The sequence below is a fragment of the Sinocyclocheilus anshuiensis genome, unplaced genomic scaffold (assembly GCF_001515605.1).
Source record: "Sinocyclocheilus anshuiensis isolate Anshui unplaced genomic scaffold, SAMN03320099.WGS_v1.1 scaffold944, whole genome shotgun sequence".
Taxonomy (NCBI): domain Eukaryota; kingdom Metazoa; phylum Chordata; class Actinopteri; order Cypriniformes; family Cyprinidae; genus Sinocyclocheilus; species Sinocyclocheilus anshuiensis.
The window spans coordinates 2,501,604-2,516,061 of record NW_015549559.1 but is presented as its reverse complement, the minus strand read 5'-3'; the positions used below and the strand labels follow the sequence as shown (position 1 = coordinate 2,516,061).

General features: G+C 38.8%; 1 protein-coding gene across 3 annotated transcripts in view; it reads left to right on the top strand.

Moving 5' to 3' along the window:
* Positions 1-14,311, top strand: part of LOC107657138 (CUGBP Elav-like family member 1) — a 33,037-nt gene extending 18,726 nt beyond the window's left edge. Inside the window, exons 4-14 of one of the 3 annotated variants that reach the window (XM_016445165.1) lie at positions 3,419-3,606; positions 3,928-4,010; positions 4,303-4,351; positions 6,378-6,512; positions 7,242-7,321; positions 7,933-8,094; positions 11,344-11,401; positions 11,616-11,738; positions 13,046-13,162; positions 13,647-13,835; positions 13,996-14,311. In XM_016445165.1, coding sequence (XP_016300651.1) covers positions 3,419-3,606; positions 3,928-4,010; positions 4,303-4,351; positions 6,378-6,512; positions 7,242-7,321; positions 7,933-8,094; positions 11,344-11,401; positions 11,616-11,738; positions 13,046-13,162; positions 13,647-13,835; positions 13,996-14,174 — 1,363 coding nt within the window. In that variant the 3' untranslated portion in view covers positions 14,175-14,311. Of the gene's footprint in view, positions 1-3,418; positions 3,607-3,927; positions 4,011-4,302; positions 4,352-6,377; positions 6,513-7,241; positions 7,322-7,932; positions 8,095-11,331; positions 11,402-11,615; positions 11,787-13,045; positions 13,163-13,646; positions 13,836-13,995 lie in introns of all 3 variants that reach the window. The other 2 variants (XM_016445163.1, XM_016445164.1) reach the window with 2 other exon arrangements.
* Positions 14,312-14,458: the final 147 nt, after the last annotated feature.

Here is a 14,458-nt window from a genome sequence, read left to right as displayed (position 1 = left end):
CATTTTTCAAATATCGGCATCGGCCGATAAGTTTTTCCTGTTTGGCCGGTGTGTTCGAGGCGGGACTTTTATTTTGACTGCGCTGAGAACGGCAGCGCCTGAGTGCACACCGCTCACATTCTCCCTCTTGTTCACTGTCGTCGTTTAGTTCTGTCTAATATGGATAGATGTCTATCTAATAATCAGATGGAACTGTTAAACAAAGGAATTAAAATGTATACAAAAAAGTATTATAATGATTGCTTTAATATTATTAGTAATAAAAAGGCAAACATTATAATACTTTCTCGGTTGCCGTCAAGCATTCAGCAAATACGCATTTATATAATTTAAACAAATCTTTGAATGACTAATGAACATTTAATTTCACAAACCTTGCAGACTTTGTCGAATCTAGTTGAGATCTTGTGAAGTGTGCATGTGACCTGCATGATAGCGTGTTCTCTTTGTGACTTTCAGTCCGTGCCAATTGAATGTGGATAGGAGGAGAGTTCAGCTTCACTGGAGACGCGCGATCGACAAACTTTAAACTCATGATTTCAAATGATGCTGCACTTTATGCATTTGCCCACTGTCATATTCATGTCATTTTCACTGTGTGCTGTATGTAAAATGAGTGTTACCTTGGCTTTATTTGAAAAAATATGATTCCCAATGCGCACAAACTTCCCAGAATACTGAGTGCCCTGTTGGTTACAGAGTTTACTTCCTTTTCAATTAGATTTTTATTAAATATTTGTGAAAAATGCTTTGTATTCTAAAGTATAAGTATGTTTATTTTACACAATTATTGTTAACCCATTTTCAAATGATTTCAAATTTCTTAAATATTAATTAAAATAAATAAAATTATATTGGCCATCGGCCACCCTGCTTTCCAAGATATCGGCATCGGCTGTCAAAAAACCCCATATCGGTCGACCACTAATTCAGAGTTCATTTAGGAGGTGAAAGATAATGCCCATTAGAGGCCTGCAGTGAGGGCTGCTAGTTTGTTTACTACATAATCCTGTAGTAAACATGTAGTGTTTCACTATTAGCATGTATTGTCATTCATATTTTATTCACCAGCCCAGTGTCCTTACATAAAGAGTCAATACTGCAGAATGAAGAGTGAAATTATTTGGACATTATTGTTGTACTACTGCCTAGGATAGCATAGAAAGGGAAGTTACTTTCCTAAAAATGTGTAGAGTAGGATGGCTAAAATGATTTAAGGGTTGTAAATGCTTGTTGGTGTGGTCTTGGAAATATTTCTCAAATATTTCAACAATTTAGAAAAAGTGAATCCCTAGTTTTCACTTCTTGCTTGAAGATTTTGAGTGGCTGTTCCCTGTCTGTTATAGGATGGACTGTATTGCCCCTGATATTATTTATAGGTTTACATATGAAATGTAAGAGTTCATTCTTGGCCATTTCCGGATTCTTCAATAATGTGTTCCAGTGTTTTGTCTTATTAAAGCCATAAGGGTTGTTTGTGTGAGGTTTCACAACCTCAAAGGGAACAATTTAACCAGGAACGGGGCAGGAAACTGCTGACTCAGCCGTGGCAAATTGTCTTCTCTGTTCTGCTTATATGTTGATTGTTGTGTAAGGAATGCAGAAAAGAGTTAATTGTTGCTATTAAATAGACTTCATATTGAAGGCAGCATTCATATGGTATTCATGTTAATTTGCAGCAATGGGAAAGATGACTACAATCTTGATCATCTCTCATCTCCTCCTAGATGTTAGATTGTTCTTCCATTCTGTTTCCAGTCTTCTGCAAAATTGTGTTCTGATGTGTAACGGCTTCTTCACTGCAGTCAGTAACTGGTCAGTTCACGAGAAAAAAGCATTTCCAATCCTAAAATGGTTTTGTTCCAGTGAACACCCAATGATCCCTTGGCCCCGATTGGATGATCTTCTGGAGAATTTGTGTTATCTGCTTGTCTGAACAAGTTCTGGTTGCTGGAAAATCGACAAAGTAGAAGGTTTTATTAGCTCTGCTGTCCTCGCATCGATAAACCCCATTAATCTGGCTTTTAGCTGCTGGCTAATGCTGCTCTTTGTCAGCAGCGCAATGCTGTGTTTATCTTAAAGTGGTCTGTCACTCCACTGATCAGCAGCTGCTAAAGTGAGTGATGAAGCAGTGCTTCAGGCCTGTCAGTGACGTCACTCACTGCTTACCCTCACGCTCCACTTTGTCAAGCAGCAGTATGAAGATGGTCTTCTAATTCATTCTCATCACAGACTTTGGATATTTTTTTTATATATGTCATTTTCATCAGTCTCTTCTTAATGTCTGGTTTTTGTGGTTTATTGATTAAATTTGATATGAAATTCACCCCATCTATTTTCTAAACGCATTATAGATCATATTGTGTACAATTTTTGTTCTTTTTCAATAATCCGTTACACTCAGTTGTGTGACGACATACAGAAGAAAAAGATCTATTGCTACTTCTGTTTCATCACAACTTTTAAATTCAGTTAGTTGTAAACTGTTCATGAACATTTTTCAGTTATTTCTCACCTCAGAAAATCTTGTTCATGACCTGAGAAAACCATTTATGACTATTTATAATCAATTACTAGTATCCATCTTATTTTTAACATTAGAGCGGATGAGGCCATTTGTAATTTGAATGTGTGGCTTTTGGTGTCATAGGCTTCCAGTTATTTTTAGCTGTATGAAATGGCTTGTTATGCTGCTTGATACTGCAAACTGGTCTAATATTTTGATGTATTGTCATCATTATAAATGCACTTATTTGTAGCACGGACAGTTTTCTGTCTACTGCACTGTTATTCTTCTAATAATTGTCCTATGGTGGCTAATGATGAATCACAAGTCTCACACATTCACAGAAAATGGCTTAGTTCCACATTGCAAAATAAGTTGGATAACACGAAGCAGCAGGAACATAAGGTTTTTTTTTTTAGTAAGAGAACCATTTTATACTTATACACAGTCTGTACAACTCTTCTGCAACATTCACTATTTTTATTCATTTAAATTGCAAAGTACACAAGCATTTAAAGAATATAATTTTGTCATGGCTAATAAGATGTACACAGTTGTTGAAATGAATACTTATTTTGCATGACATTTACTCATCTCATCCTGAGAACAGAAAATGCATTATCTATTGGCAAAGCTGACCAAGTGGAAATGGTTATCTGCCAAAGCAAAGCGCAGTCTCAAAAACAAACATTATCTGATTAATCAGCCTGAGCAATATACTGTGTCAGTCTAACAGTGGTGCTCTAAGTTGTAATTTTAGTGTTTTCATTCTTGGAAATATGAGATTGCTGCATGCATCTTTTCTTTTGCAGTGTGTTTAAGACTTGTCTATCAGGTAGACTGGAGACATTGAGGGTCGTGTCCTTAAGACTCGTTAAACAGATGTTTTTTTTTTTTTGTTTTTTTTTGTAGAACCAAGAAGATGAATGGGTCTCTGGACCACCCAGACCAGCCTGACATTGATGCTATAAAGATGTTTGTGGGTCAGATCCCTCGGACGTGGTCAGAGGATCAGCTGCGTGAGCTGTTTGAGCCCTATGGTGCAGTTTATGAAATCAATATTCTTCGGGACAGGAGTCAGAACCCCCCACAGAGTAAAGGTACTTGACAGTCAGTACACTGCAGATTGAGACATGTTCTGTGTCAGTCACTCTCAAGACTTATACAGACTGTTCCAAAACCTAGTGAGCATATAGCGCGCACACATGCAGTGCTGCATAAAAACAAGTTGTCTTAGATGGCAGCCTAATTAAGTAGCCTACTTTTTATAAGGTAAGAAGAAATACTTCTTACCTTAGAAACGTGCCAGCGACTCCTTAAAATGCTACTCACTAGGATTTGGAACAGGGTTCTAGAAATTGGTCTCATTGGAAATGTTGTCATCTTGGACTTGGTTCACAGGCCATTTATTGCATTTGCAGGTTGTTGTTTTGTCACATATTACAACCGTAAATCTGCATTAGAAGCACAAAATGCCCTTCACAACATGAAGATTCTTCCAGGGGTGAGAAAATGATCTAGTTTTTCTTTTATTATATCAGTAAGCCATTAATCCTCATGTGTGTCGTCAGATGATCTGGCCTTCTACTATTATTGCTTTTAAAAATACATCAAATCCACACACATATTGACATGCTTTTATAAAAGCTTTTGCAGTACACCCAATGGAACTGTTAAATCTTTTTTAAACAGCTGATTTCTTATAGTGGCTGGAAAATGTCAGTGTTGATAAGTCACATGTGATTTCTCTCCCTCTCCCTCTCTCTCTCTCTCTCTCTCTCTCGCTCTCTCTACAGATGCATCATCCCATACAGATGAAGCCTGCAGACAGTGAGAAAAACAATGGTGAGTGACTTTAATTTTCCACAATATCATGACAGTCCTCCATTCATATACACTAATGTTCAAAAGTTTAGGGTCAGATTTTTATTTATTTATTTCGTAGAAGGAAACCATTATGTTTCAGCAAGGATACAGTAAACTGATAACGCTACAAAAGATTTCCAAATCACGGCTCATTTTCAAATCACTGTTTCTTCCAAAAAATAAAAACATTAAGCAGCAAAACGCATATTCGATTGATTTCTGAAGGATCAAGTGACACTGAGGTCTGGAGTAATGGCTGCTCAAAATTCAGCTTTGTCATCACAGGATTAAAATACATTTTAAAATATATTAAAATAGAAAAGTTACAAAAATTAAATTGTAATTCCACAATATTACTGTTTTACTGTATTTGTGATCAAATAAATGCAGCCTTTTTTGAACATAAGAGACTTTCTTCGAAAACATTACAAAATCTTATTCTTAAAGGGGACATAACACACACTTTTTTGCCAATCTCATGTTAATCTTGAGTACCTAGTAGTAAATGGTCAGCTGGGTCCGGGTCGGGTCCCAGGACGTCATCAGAAGCAGGGTGGGCGGAGTTAATGCACACGCACAGTGGTAATGGATACCTTCATGAGTGATGTGAGTTGTTGTTATTGATTATTCTTTAAATAATATTATGAATGAACCGTCTTGTTGTTATATCTAAAATTTTTGCTCAGACTCGGCTCAGAGAGCACAGAGAGGATAGCAAATAAGTAAAGCTTATTTTATTTTAAACGTCAGCAGCCATGGCAATGGACGAGCAATTGTTATTATAATCCAAATGGGCAAACAGTCTAAATTATTATGCAAGTTGACTCGAGATACAAAAAATGCAAAACTGCAAAGTCGCATTTGTCATCCGTCACCGTGACAGCAAGTGGACTTTTGAAACTGGAATAATGAGTGGATTACGCATTTCAATTGGCAAGAGAGGAATAACACGGATGGAACTTTCTTGGCAAGGAGGATTGTGTGCATCACAGTCAGGTACAAGGGAGAAGGCTTCTTACATTAGGTAAGACAAAAAGTTTAATTTTCGCAACTTGTTTATCGACTTGTTAATAGCAATTTGCTGTGGAATATGTGCCGATCGGGTCCAGTCGGGTTTGTCTTCCTGGCCGGGTTTGGGTCCATCTTTCAAATAATTGACGGTCCGCATCGGTTCCGGGTAGTCTTTAGAGTCTTTAGTTTTATAAATAGTAGTATTTATAGTTCTATAAAAGAAAGATGCAGCTTTACGATTCTCTCCAAAAACAGTCAAGCTTCTGGAGGTGTGCTGTGGGCGGAGCTAAAGAGTCCCGAGCACTTACGCACCGATTGCCAACAAAACAGAAATTTGATGCAGTTTTACTCACCGCCTGTGTTTCCAGCTCATGACCGGGATATTTTATTGCTGGGACCACTCGGTATCAAACGATCTGCAAATCCAGCATTGAACTGGGCCTTGTTTATAAAACATGTGTCACCGAAATGATGGGAACAAACGCACACGTGCGAAACTTCGTTGCTGTCCCGGAAAAGCAAACCGCATCCACTGTTCATGTAACCCTCACATCCAAAAACACACTTCTTTGGTGACATTATTCTGGAGCAAGTCCTGTGCAGCGCTGCTGACGACTTCCATAACCCGATTGAAGCACGTTGGTGGCCGCGCGCTCTTGCTCTATTTGCTGTGTGCACGCGCTCTTCCGGGAGAAGTGCCCATACAAGGAATTCCGCTCTTCGTGACGCCATGAAGAGCCATGCTCGAAAAAAACTTTCCGAAACTTATTAGAACCCGGAAGGAGTGTATTTGGCAACGAAATACTCCGTCATACGTCCAAATCATTTTTTGAAACTTTGGCCATGTTTAGCATGAGAATCCAACTCTTTAACAGTGTATGCATGTAACTCTGAATGCATGAAATAGCATTAGACCCCACTTTAACTTCCACAGTGACTGTCAAACAGCTGCACAGAGGCTGTGCTGCCATAACACTCTTTTCTTTTGTTTCAGCGATAGAAGATAGAAAGCTGTTTGTTGGAATGATTTCAAAGAAGTGCAATGAGAATGACTTAAGGCTCATGTTTTCTCCATACGGTCAAATTGAGGAGTGCCGCATACTGAGAGGCCCTGATGGACTGAGCCGTGGTGAGAACTCAAATGCATTTATATCACCACTACCACCATCCAAAGCAAATTACACACATGATTGGGTACGATAAACACACTTACGGGAATAGAGGCAGTCTTGTGAATGTTTTGACTTAAAGCGCATGAAATTAATTTTTAGCGAATAAGCATGAAGTACATCTTCACCAGTCACTCTGCCCACTCTCATTTAAGTTATTTCGAGGAGGCAGTGTTTTGCGTAACTAATAGTTGCAGACACACCCCATAAGAGAAAAATGAGACTTGATTGGCTCCTGTCGGCTCAAATGAAAATGCCTTCATTCATCTTAGACTCAACATGGCAACTGATATCACAAGTTAAATAACCATGGGAATTTTATTCTCTTAGTTTCTAGCTGTCGTTTACCTGTGATTTATCCAAAGTTTACCTGCAAGTTATCCAAAGTGTAACCAAGGGAACATAATGCACATTGAGGCCCACACTATTTATTTGGCTTGAGTGAACTTGCTGTCCATCACCATGGGAACTGCTGAAGTGATAGGCATAACCCATATTGACTCAGCAGCCCTCAAATCCATTCACTTTCCAAAGAGACCAGGCCTGAACCCCGTTTTGATTAAAGGTTGTGTTTTTGTGTCATTGTTTCATTAGTGCTTCTAGTTTATGGTTTTATTGTTATGGTTTAATTACAGAAGTTGGTGTCCTCTTGTGATCGACTTTCACACTTGTAATCTCTGTGTCCGCAGGCTGTGCCTTCATCACATTCACAGCAAGACAGATGGCCCAGTCTGCCATCAAATCCATGCACCAGGCACAGACCATGGAGGTAAACACACACACTCACACATACACACACACCACTTCTGCGTTTCAGCTTGATATTTCTGTGTCTGAGAGATTATAAATGCCTATGCCTCAATGCGTAGTATACAGCAAAGTATTGTTTCTATATTTCTTGTATAGATGTTGCACTACCATTCAAAAGTAGTATCAGTAAGATTTTTTAAATAATGTTTTTGAAAGAAGTCTCATGTTCACCAAAGCTGCATTTATTTGGTCAAAAATACAGTAAAAACCGTAATATTGTGAAATATTAAAAACAGATGTACTGCTTAGTATTTTTTGGAAACCGTGATACATTTATTTTCAGGATTCGTTGAATAGAAAGTTTAAAAGAACAGCATTTATTTGAAACAGGAGTCTTTATAAATTGATCAAAAGTATTAATTTCTTTAGAAACAAAACAATCTTACTTACCCCAAACTTTTAATCAGTAGTGTATTATGAAAGGCTGAGACGCTGCTATAAAAGTCAGAGTATACATATCAGTGAAAACTTGCCGTTTACTGATTTTTGGCTGTCTTGGCCCCTTTCATTTATTTTGTCAAAATTAAATTCTATGATGCATTTTAATTTCTGTTTGCATGTGTCCTGTAGGGCTGTTCTTCTCCCATCGTGGTGAAGTTTGCAGACACTCAGAAGGATAAAGAACAGAAACGTATCGCCCAGCAGCTGCAGCAACAGATGCAACAGCTCAATGCTGCCTCTATGTGGGGAAATCTTACAGGACTGAACTCACTTGGGCCACAGTACCTTGCAGTGAGTACACAGGACAGATCCTGTTGCATCTGAGGTCTATGCACATAGAAACCACACCAATATTGAAGACTATATACCTACGTAAACTGCGTAAAGCACTTGCGGAATGAAAAAATTCATGTTTAGTACATGAGGGCTGGTCTTTGCTCCATATAGGGCTGTCACAATATTAGAATTTTACTACAATTTTCATGGCCAAAAGAATTCACGGTAACGTTATTATTGTGTAGGGGTACAACGATATTCAAACCGAACCGAAAAAACCGCGATACACCAACCACAGTATGTACCGCGGTACTCTCTTGGCCTACCCCGCCTCCTGCTGAGACACTTCAAACACGTACAGCCATGATAGTATTGAATTGCTTGAATCACTTTGAAAAGGAAGGTGCCATTAAGGGCAATATGTGCAGAACAAATCTGTCATATAGGCTACATTTGTGTATATTATTTATCTCATATAAGATGCATTTGGTTGAGTTACGCCACAAAAACAGCACAAACAACAATGCAGAATATTAACTATGACTGGGACTGTCATATAGATAACATTATAATGAGAACACTATTATAATTAAACACTGTGAATTTCTATAATTTAGTTGCGGTGTTTCGCTGTGGGATTGCAGGCATATTGTGTAATTCTACACATTCCCGGAGGTTTTTCGATTATAAAGCGGGAAATTCCCGCAAACATTTATATACTATATCATGTAGGTTGGATCCAAACAGATTATCAGATTAGCTCAGTCATTTTCAAACTTTCTGTGAGATGGAATTTCACAAACTGTGAGTGATTGGTATGGAGTGGTACCGCATCTTATCCCACTCTCTCAAACTGCACAAATGGCCTCACATCCATAATATCCATGTTGAGTTTGCACTGCAAGCGAGTTGCACGTTGCAATACAAGACTAGCGAACGTTTCGGACAGTTGACGGAATTGTCACTTGCAATTTAAGTCATGCCAATTTTAGCATTCAAGCTATTTTAACCGATAAAGTACTGGCGCACTCTCTGAGTGAAGGTCTTCAGCCAAAGTATGCACAGCTGCTTCTCAAACAGCTTTTGACTCTCGAGTGTCATATTGAGTTATTACATATATTATGTAGCCTAAGTAATGTTGTCCAATGACTTGTTTGCATTTTAATTTTTCTAAGGCAATAGATTTTTTGGCAACACTTTACAAAGCAACCATTTTTAAAGTCTCATTTGTTAATGGCCTACCCCGCCCCCTGCTGAGACACTTCAAACGCATACGGCCTTGATGGTTTTGAATTGCTTGAATCACTTTGAAAAGGAAGGTACCATTAAGGGCAATATGTGCAGAACAAATCTGTCATATAGGCTACATAAAATTATAATGAGAGCACAACTGTAAAAGAAAATGCCATGTTTCAGCGTGTTTTTATGGAAAGAATGCATCCACAGAGTTATGTTTTTAAAGTCTCATTTGTTAATGCATTAATTAACATGAACTAACAGAGAGCAATTATTGTTATTATTATTATTAAATTAAAAGTGAATCTAGTGTTCTTTAGCATTGCTGGTGCCATGCCATGAACCGTACCCCCACAGCGAACAGAACCGAAACGTGGCTCCAAAACCGTGATATGAACCGAACCGTGGCATTGATATATCGTTACACCCCTATTATCGTGATATCTGTAGTAATTTTGAAAGAAAAGATTATGCTTTCAGTCAAATTCATCAACTTTATTAGCTTTTTTTGCCAGTGGATCGCACTCAAAAGTAGGGATGTTTAGGTGAAGAGAGTTGTTAACCGTAACTGTACAAAAAAAAGATGCAGGTGTGGATAGTGTCCCGCTTTCACCTGTCATTCCTCCATCATGATTTTGTGCAGCATCAGTAACTACGTGACTGTCTTTTTATTCCTTGTTTTATGACCGGTTGAAACCAGTATGCAATACCGCCACCTACTATGTTAGAGTATCAAGCAGATACTGGCACTGGATAATATACAAGATTATCAAGAAGTGTAGTATTAACATGATATCAGTATTTTATTTTTTAAATACCACTGGTATCTTTAGTACAACTATATTACAACACCCCTAGCTCCATCTAAAATGTATTTGCTTTATCCAGACTGTAATGCATTATTACTTGCATCTGTAGGGATTACATTCGATTCCATTAGAGCCTCTTAATCAGAATCTAATTCGCCTTTAAAATGTTGCTGTGATTTTCTGCTGTGTTTGAGCACATGGGCTACAGGTCTGTGTTAGGCCATTATTTAGCTGCATAATTTAATTTGGCTTCTCAAAATCCTTCTTGATTGTTTTTGATTGGATACTCCTAAAACTCAGTTACAGTTTACTGTTTTTCCTCATGTGGGCCAGCATAGATGTGTAGCCCTGTTTGAATGTGTTAGTGCTGCTCCATGGGTGTGCTGTGAAAACTACTTCTATCTTCATCTTTCTCTCTTCTAATTTTTCTCAGGCCCCTTCTCATTTTTTTTTTTATACCCCTTCAATGTCCACTTTTCACTCCTCTTTGTTTCTGTCTCCACGTGTGCTCCTGCTTGTTCTAATTTTGCCTTGTTGCCTGATTTACTCTCCTCTCCTCTCCTCTCCTCTCCTCTCCTCTCCTCTTCTTTAGTACAACTATATTACAACACCCCTAGCTCCATCTAAAATGTATTTGCTTTATCCAGACTGTAATGCATTATTACTTGCATCTGTAGGGATTACATTCGATTCCATTAGAGCCTCTTAATCAGAATCTAATTCGCCTTTAAAATGTTGCTGTGATTTTCTGCTGTGTTTGAGCACATGGGCTACAGGTCTGTGTTAGGCCATTATTTAGCTGCATAATTTAATTTGGCTTCTCAAAATCCTTCTTGATTGTTTTTGATTGGATACTCCTAAAACTCAGTTACAGTTTACTGTTTTTCCTCATGTGGGCCAGCATAGATGTGTAGCCCTGTTTGAATGTGTTAGTGCTGCTCCATGGGTGTGCTGTGAAAACTACTTCTATCTTCATCTTTCTCTCTTCTAATTTTTCTCAGGCCCCTTCTCATTTTTTTTTTTATACCCCTTCAATGTCCACTTTTCACTCCTCTTTGTTTCTGTCTCCACGTGTGCTCCTGCTTGTTCTAATTTTGCCTTGTTGCCTGATTTACTCTCCTCTCCTCTCCTCTCCTCTCCTCTCCTCTATCACAGTCCTGGATGCAGTCCTGACTCTCTCTGTTCTCTGTTTTGATGTAATGTCTAGCTTTATTTGCAGCTTCTACAACAGTCTGCATCCTCTGGAAATGCGCTCAACAATCTCCATCCAATGTCAGGTGAGAGTCTGATGCGCTCTGCTCCACTCAGACCCGTTAGAGAGAATGGCGGCTGTTAGTTAGCCACTTTTAAACCTATTATATCGCATGCCCATAAAATCAGTTGAGTCTGCCTGTTAGTTTTACGACAATGAAAGCAGGTTGTGCGTGTGAATGTTGCCATGATGTGTAGTGTTGTGCCGTTTTGATATGGAAGGTCTGCTATCTGCGGCAGGTCTGAATGCCATGCAGAATCTGGCTGCATTAGCGGCAGCAGCGAGTGCTACACAGGCCACCCCCACAGGTAGCAGTGCTCTGACCACCTCCAGCTCCCCCCTCAGTGTCCTCACCAGCTCAGGTACGCCCTCCGGACAGCCTGCTCAATCTGCCTGGGACGCCTACAAGGGTTGGTCCCACTTTTTAATCTCCTCCTGTCCTTAACTTTGCTTCTTATCAGTCTGTGAAATAGAATTGCTCTTTGTAAGGTTTCTGGTCAATAGCAAATGTCACTTTACAATAAAGTATAATAGGTTGGCTGTAGTTAACGCATTAGATATCATGAACTAACAATTAACAACAACTTTACTTTTTTCATTAAATAGCATTTATTAAAGCTACACTGTTTTTTTTTTTGTTTTTGTTTTTTTCCTCTAAGAATTGACATTTTTTTAAATAATGAGCTAGTAAGAAAGTCAGGGGCCATATTCATTAAACATTCTTAAAACTAAAATTCTTAAGAAAAAAAGTTTTCCCATAAATGTTTCTTGTGGGGTGTTTTGGTGTGGTTAGTGACGTGTACCACGAGGCAGATACACCTCAAGCCATCAGTGCCAAAAAGGGCCAAAAGTTACATCGTGTAGCTTTTATTTATTTAGGTTAATGTTCATTCATAATACTTGAACTAATGTTAGTTTATGCTTGATATTAAATATATATTGGCATATGTAGAAATGTTAAGATTAATAAATGCTATATACGTGTTGTTCAATGTTAGTTCATGACAGTTAATGTTAAAGGGATAGTTCACCCAAAAATGAAAATTACCCCATGATTTACTCGCCCTCAAGCCATTCTTGGTGTATATGACATTCTTTTTTCAGACAAATACAATCGGAGTCATATAAAAACATTTCCTGGTTCTTCCAAGCTTTAGAATGGCAGTGAATTGTGGTTGAGATTGCATCCATCCATCATAAAAAGTGCTCCACACGGCTCCGGGTGGTTAATAAATGCCTTCTGAAGTGATGTTTGTGTAAGAAAAATATCCATATTTAAAACTTTATAAACCGTAATCTCTAGCTAACAGTCGTACGCATGTTCATTAGAGAGTGGTATTCCAGCGTAGGATGTAGGCGTAGTGTAGCATTAATTTTTGGGTGAACTGTCCCTTTAGCGAATTGAACCTTACAGTAAAACAAATGTTGCCAATTACACTAAACCTAAACAACGGAGTAATGATTTTTTTTACTCTTGATAATTCTCATCCGTTGCTTCAAAGAGCTGTCTTTTGTGATTTGATCACTGACGTTGCTGTCTGCGGTTTCTGCTCAGTCTCGTTTGCTTTACATGTCTGTGTAAGTGAGAGCATGTGAAATTTGAATGGTAAGATGTGTGATGGCTTAGTAATGTGTCAGAGCTGGTTCTTGTTTTCTCTCCTCTGCACAGCGGGTTCCTCTCCCACCTCCAGTACTAGTTCTTCTGTGAACCCCATGGCGTCTTTAGGTGCTCTTCAGTCTCTTGCTGCGGGTGCTGGAGCAGGTCTCAACATGAGCTCCCTAGCAAGTAAGAAAAAGAAAGCTTTTTATTTTTGAATTTGTATGAGGTCAGATGGTTTTTAAAGATCCTGTTTACACCTGTTCTTGAAATCCATCTCGGGTGATATGATCACAAGTGGTCAGCTGAGACACATTACCAAAAAAAAGCACATAAGTCAGCACACTGTTGCAGCTAAATTATTTAAATCTTGTTTTTTATTCCTTTGCGTTACTGTACCAGTATGATGTGATCGTATAGGTGTTTTGAAGTACCTCTGAATGCACATTTTGGACCCCATTCACACGCTTGTTTAGCACTGACCACATGTGACCAATGACCAACGGATGTTAAATGGGATCTATGTGTCATTCCTTGTGTTTTTAACTTTCTTTGCCTCGTTTCTGTTTCTGCTGTGTCTCCATCTCTGAATGCGGTTTCTCTGTATCTATCAGTAGTTTTGTGTCCTCCCCCGTGTGTGTCTGAATGCTGAGCTGTGTTTCTGTGTGCGCAGGCATGGCTGCTCTGAATGGTGGTCTGGGCAGCGGAGGTCTCTCGAACGGCTCGGGCAGTGCTATGGAAGCTCTGACTCAAGCAGCCTATTCTGGGATCCAGCAATATGCCGCTGCCGCTCTGCCCAGCCTCTACAGTCAGAGTTTACTGTCCCAGCAGAACGTTAGTGCCGCTGGCAGCCAGAGGGAAGGTGAGTACATGAAAGGTCTAATGAGCTTTGAGCAGCTTTTCGAGTTGGGAGATTGCCAGCCTCTGTGTAAGATAAAACTGCTAGTTTATGCCAGTAGGGTCAGCTCTTAGGGCATGTGTTGGCCCATGATGTTTTTCAGTGTGTGTGTGTGTGTGTGTAGACGTGGCTCTTGTGATCACCATCTTAAGGATTCATTCTTGTTTTAAATACGCTGCAACAGCAAGTCCCAATCAGAGCGCGGGTAAGAGATCATTATCACTCTCCACAATGCCCATTTTTCTACATTTTGGTTTGTTTAAAAGTAAGTGGAGATCCATACCAGCAGCTCTTTGCCAATGAATTCCATGAGTATTCTGTGATAGATACAACTTCAAGCCTGTCGGAAGCATCTGTGGCATGCTCTTCTATGCTGCTGGTTTTTGATAATTGATCATTGTTATTATCAGTGTTGAAAACAAAGGGTTTATATTTTTGTTGAAACCAGGATATTTTTTCAGTATTCTTTGTTGAATAGAAAGCTCAGAAACTTTTTAAATAGAATTATAAAAATATAAATAAAAAATGTCTTTACTGTCACATTTGATCAATTTAATGCCGATTAATTACTGAATAAAAGTTCTGAT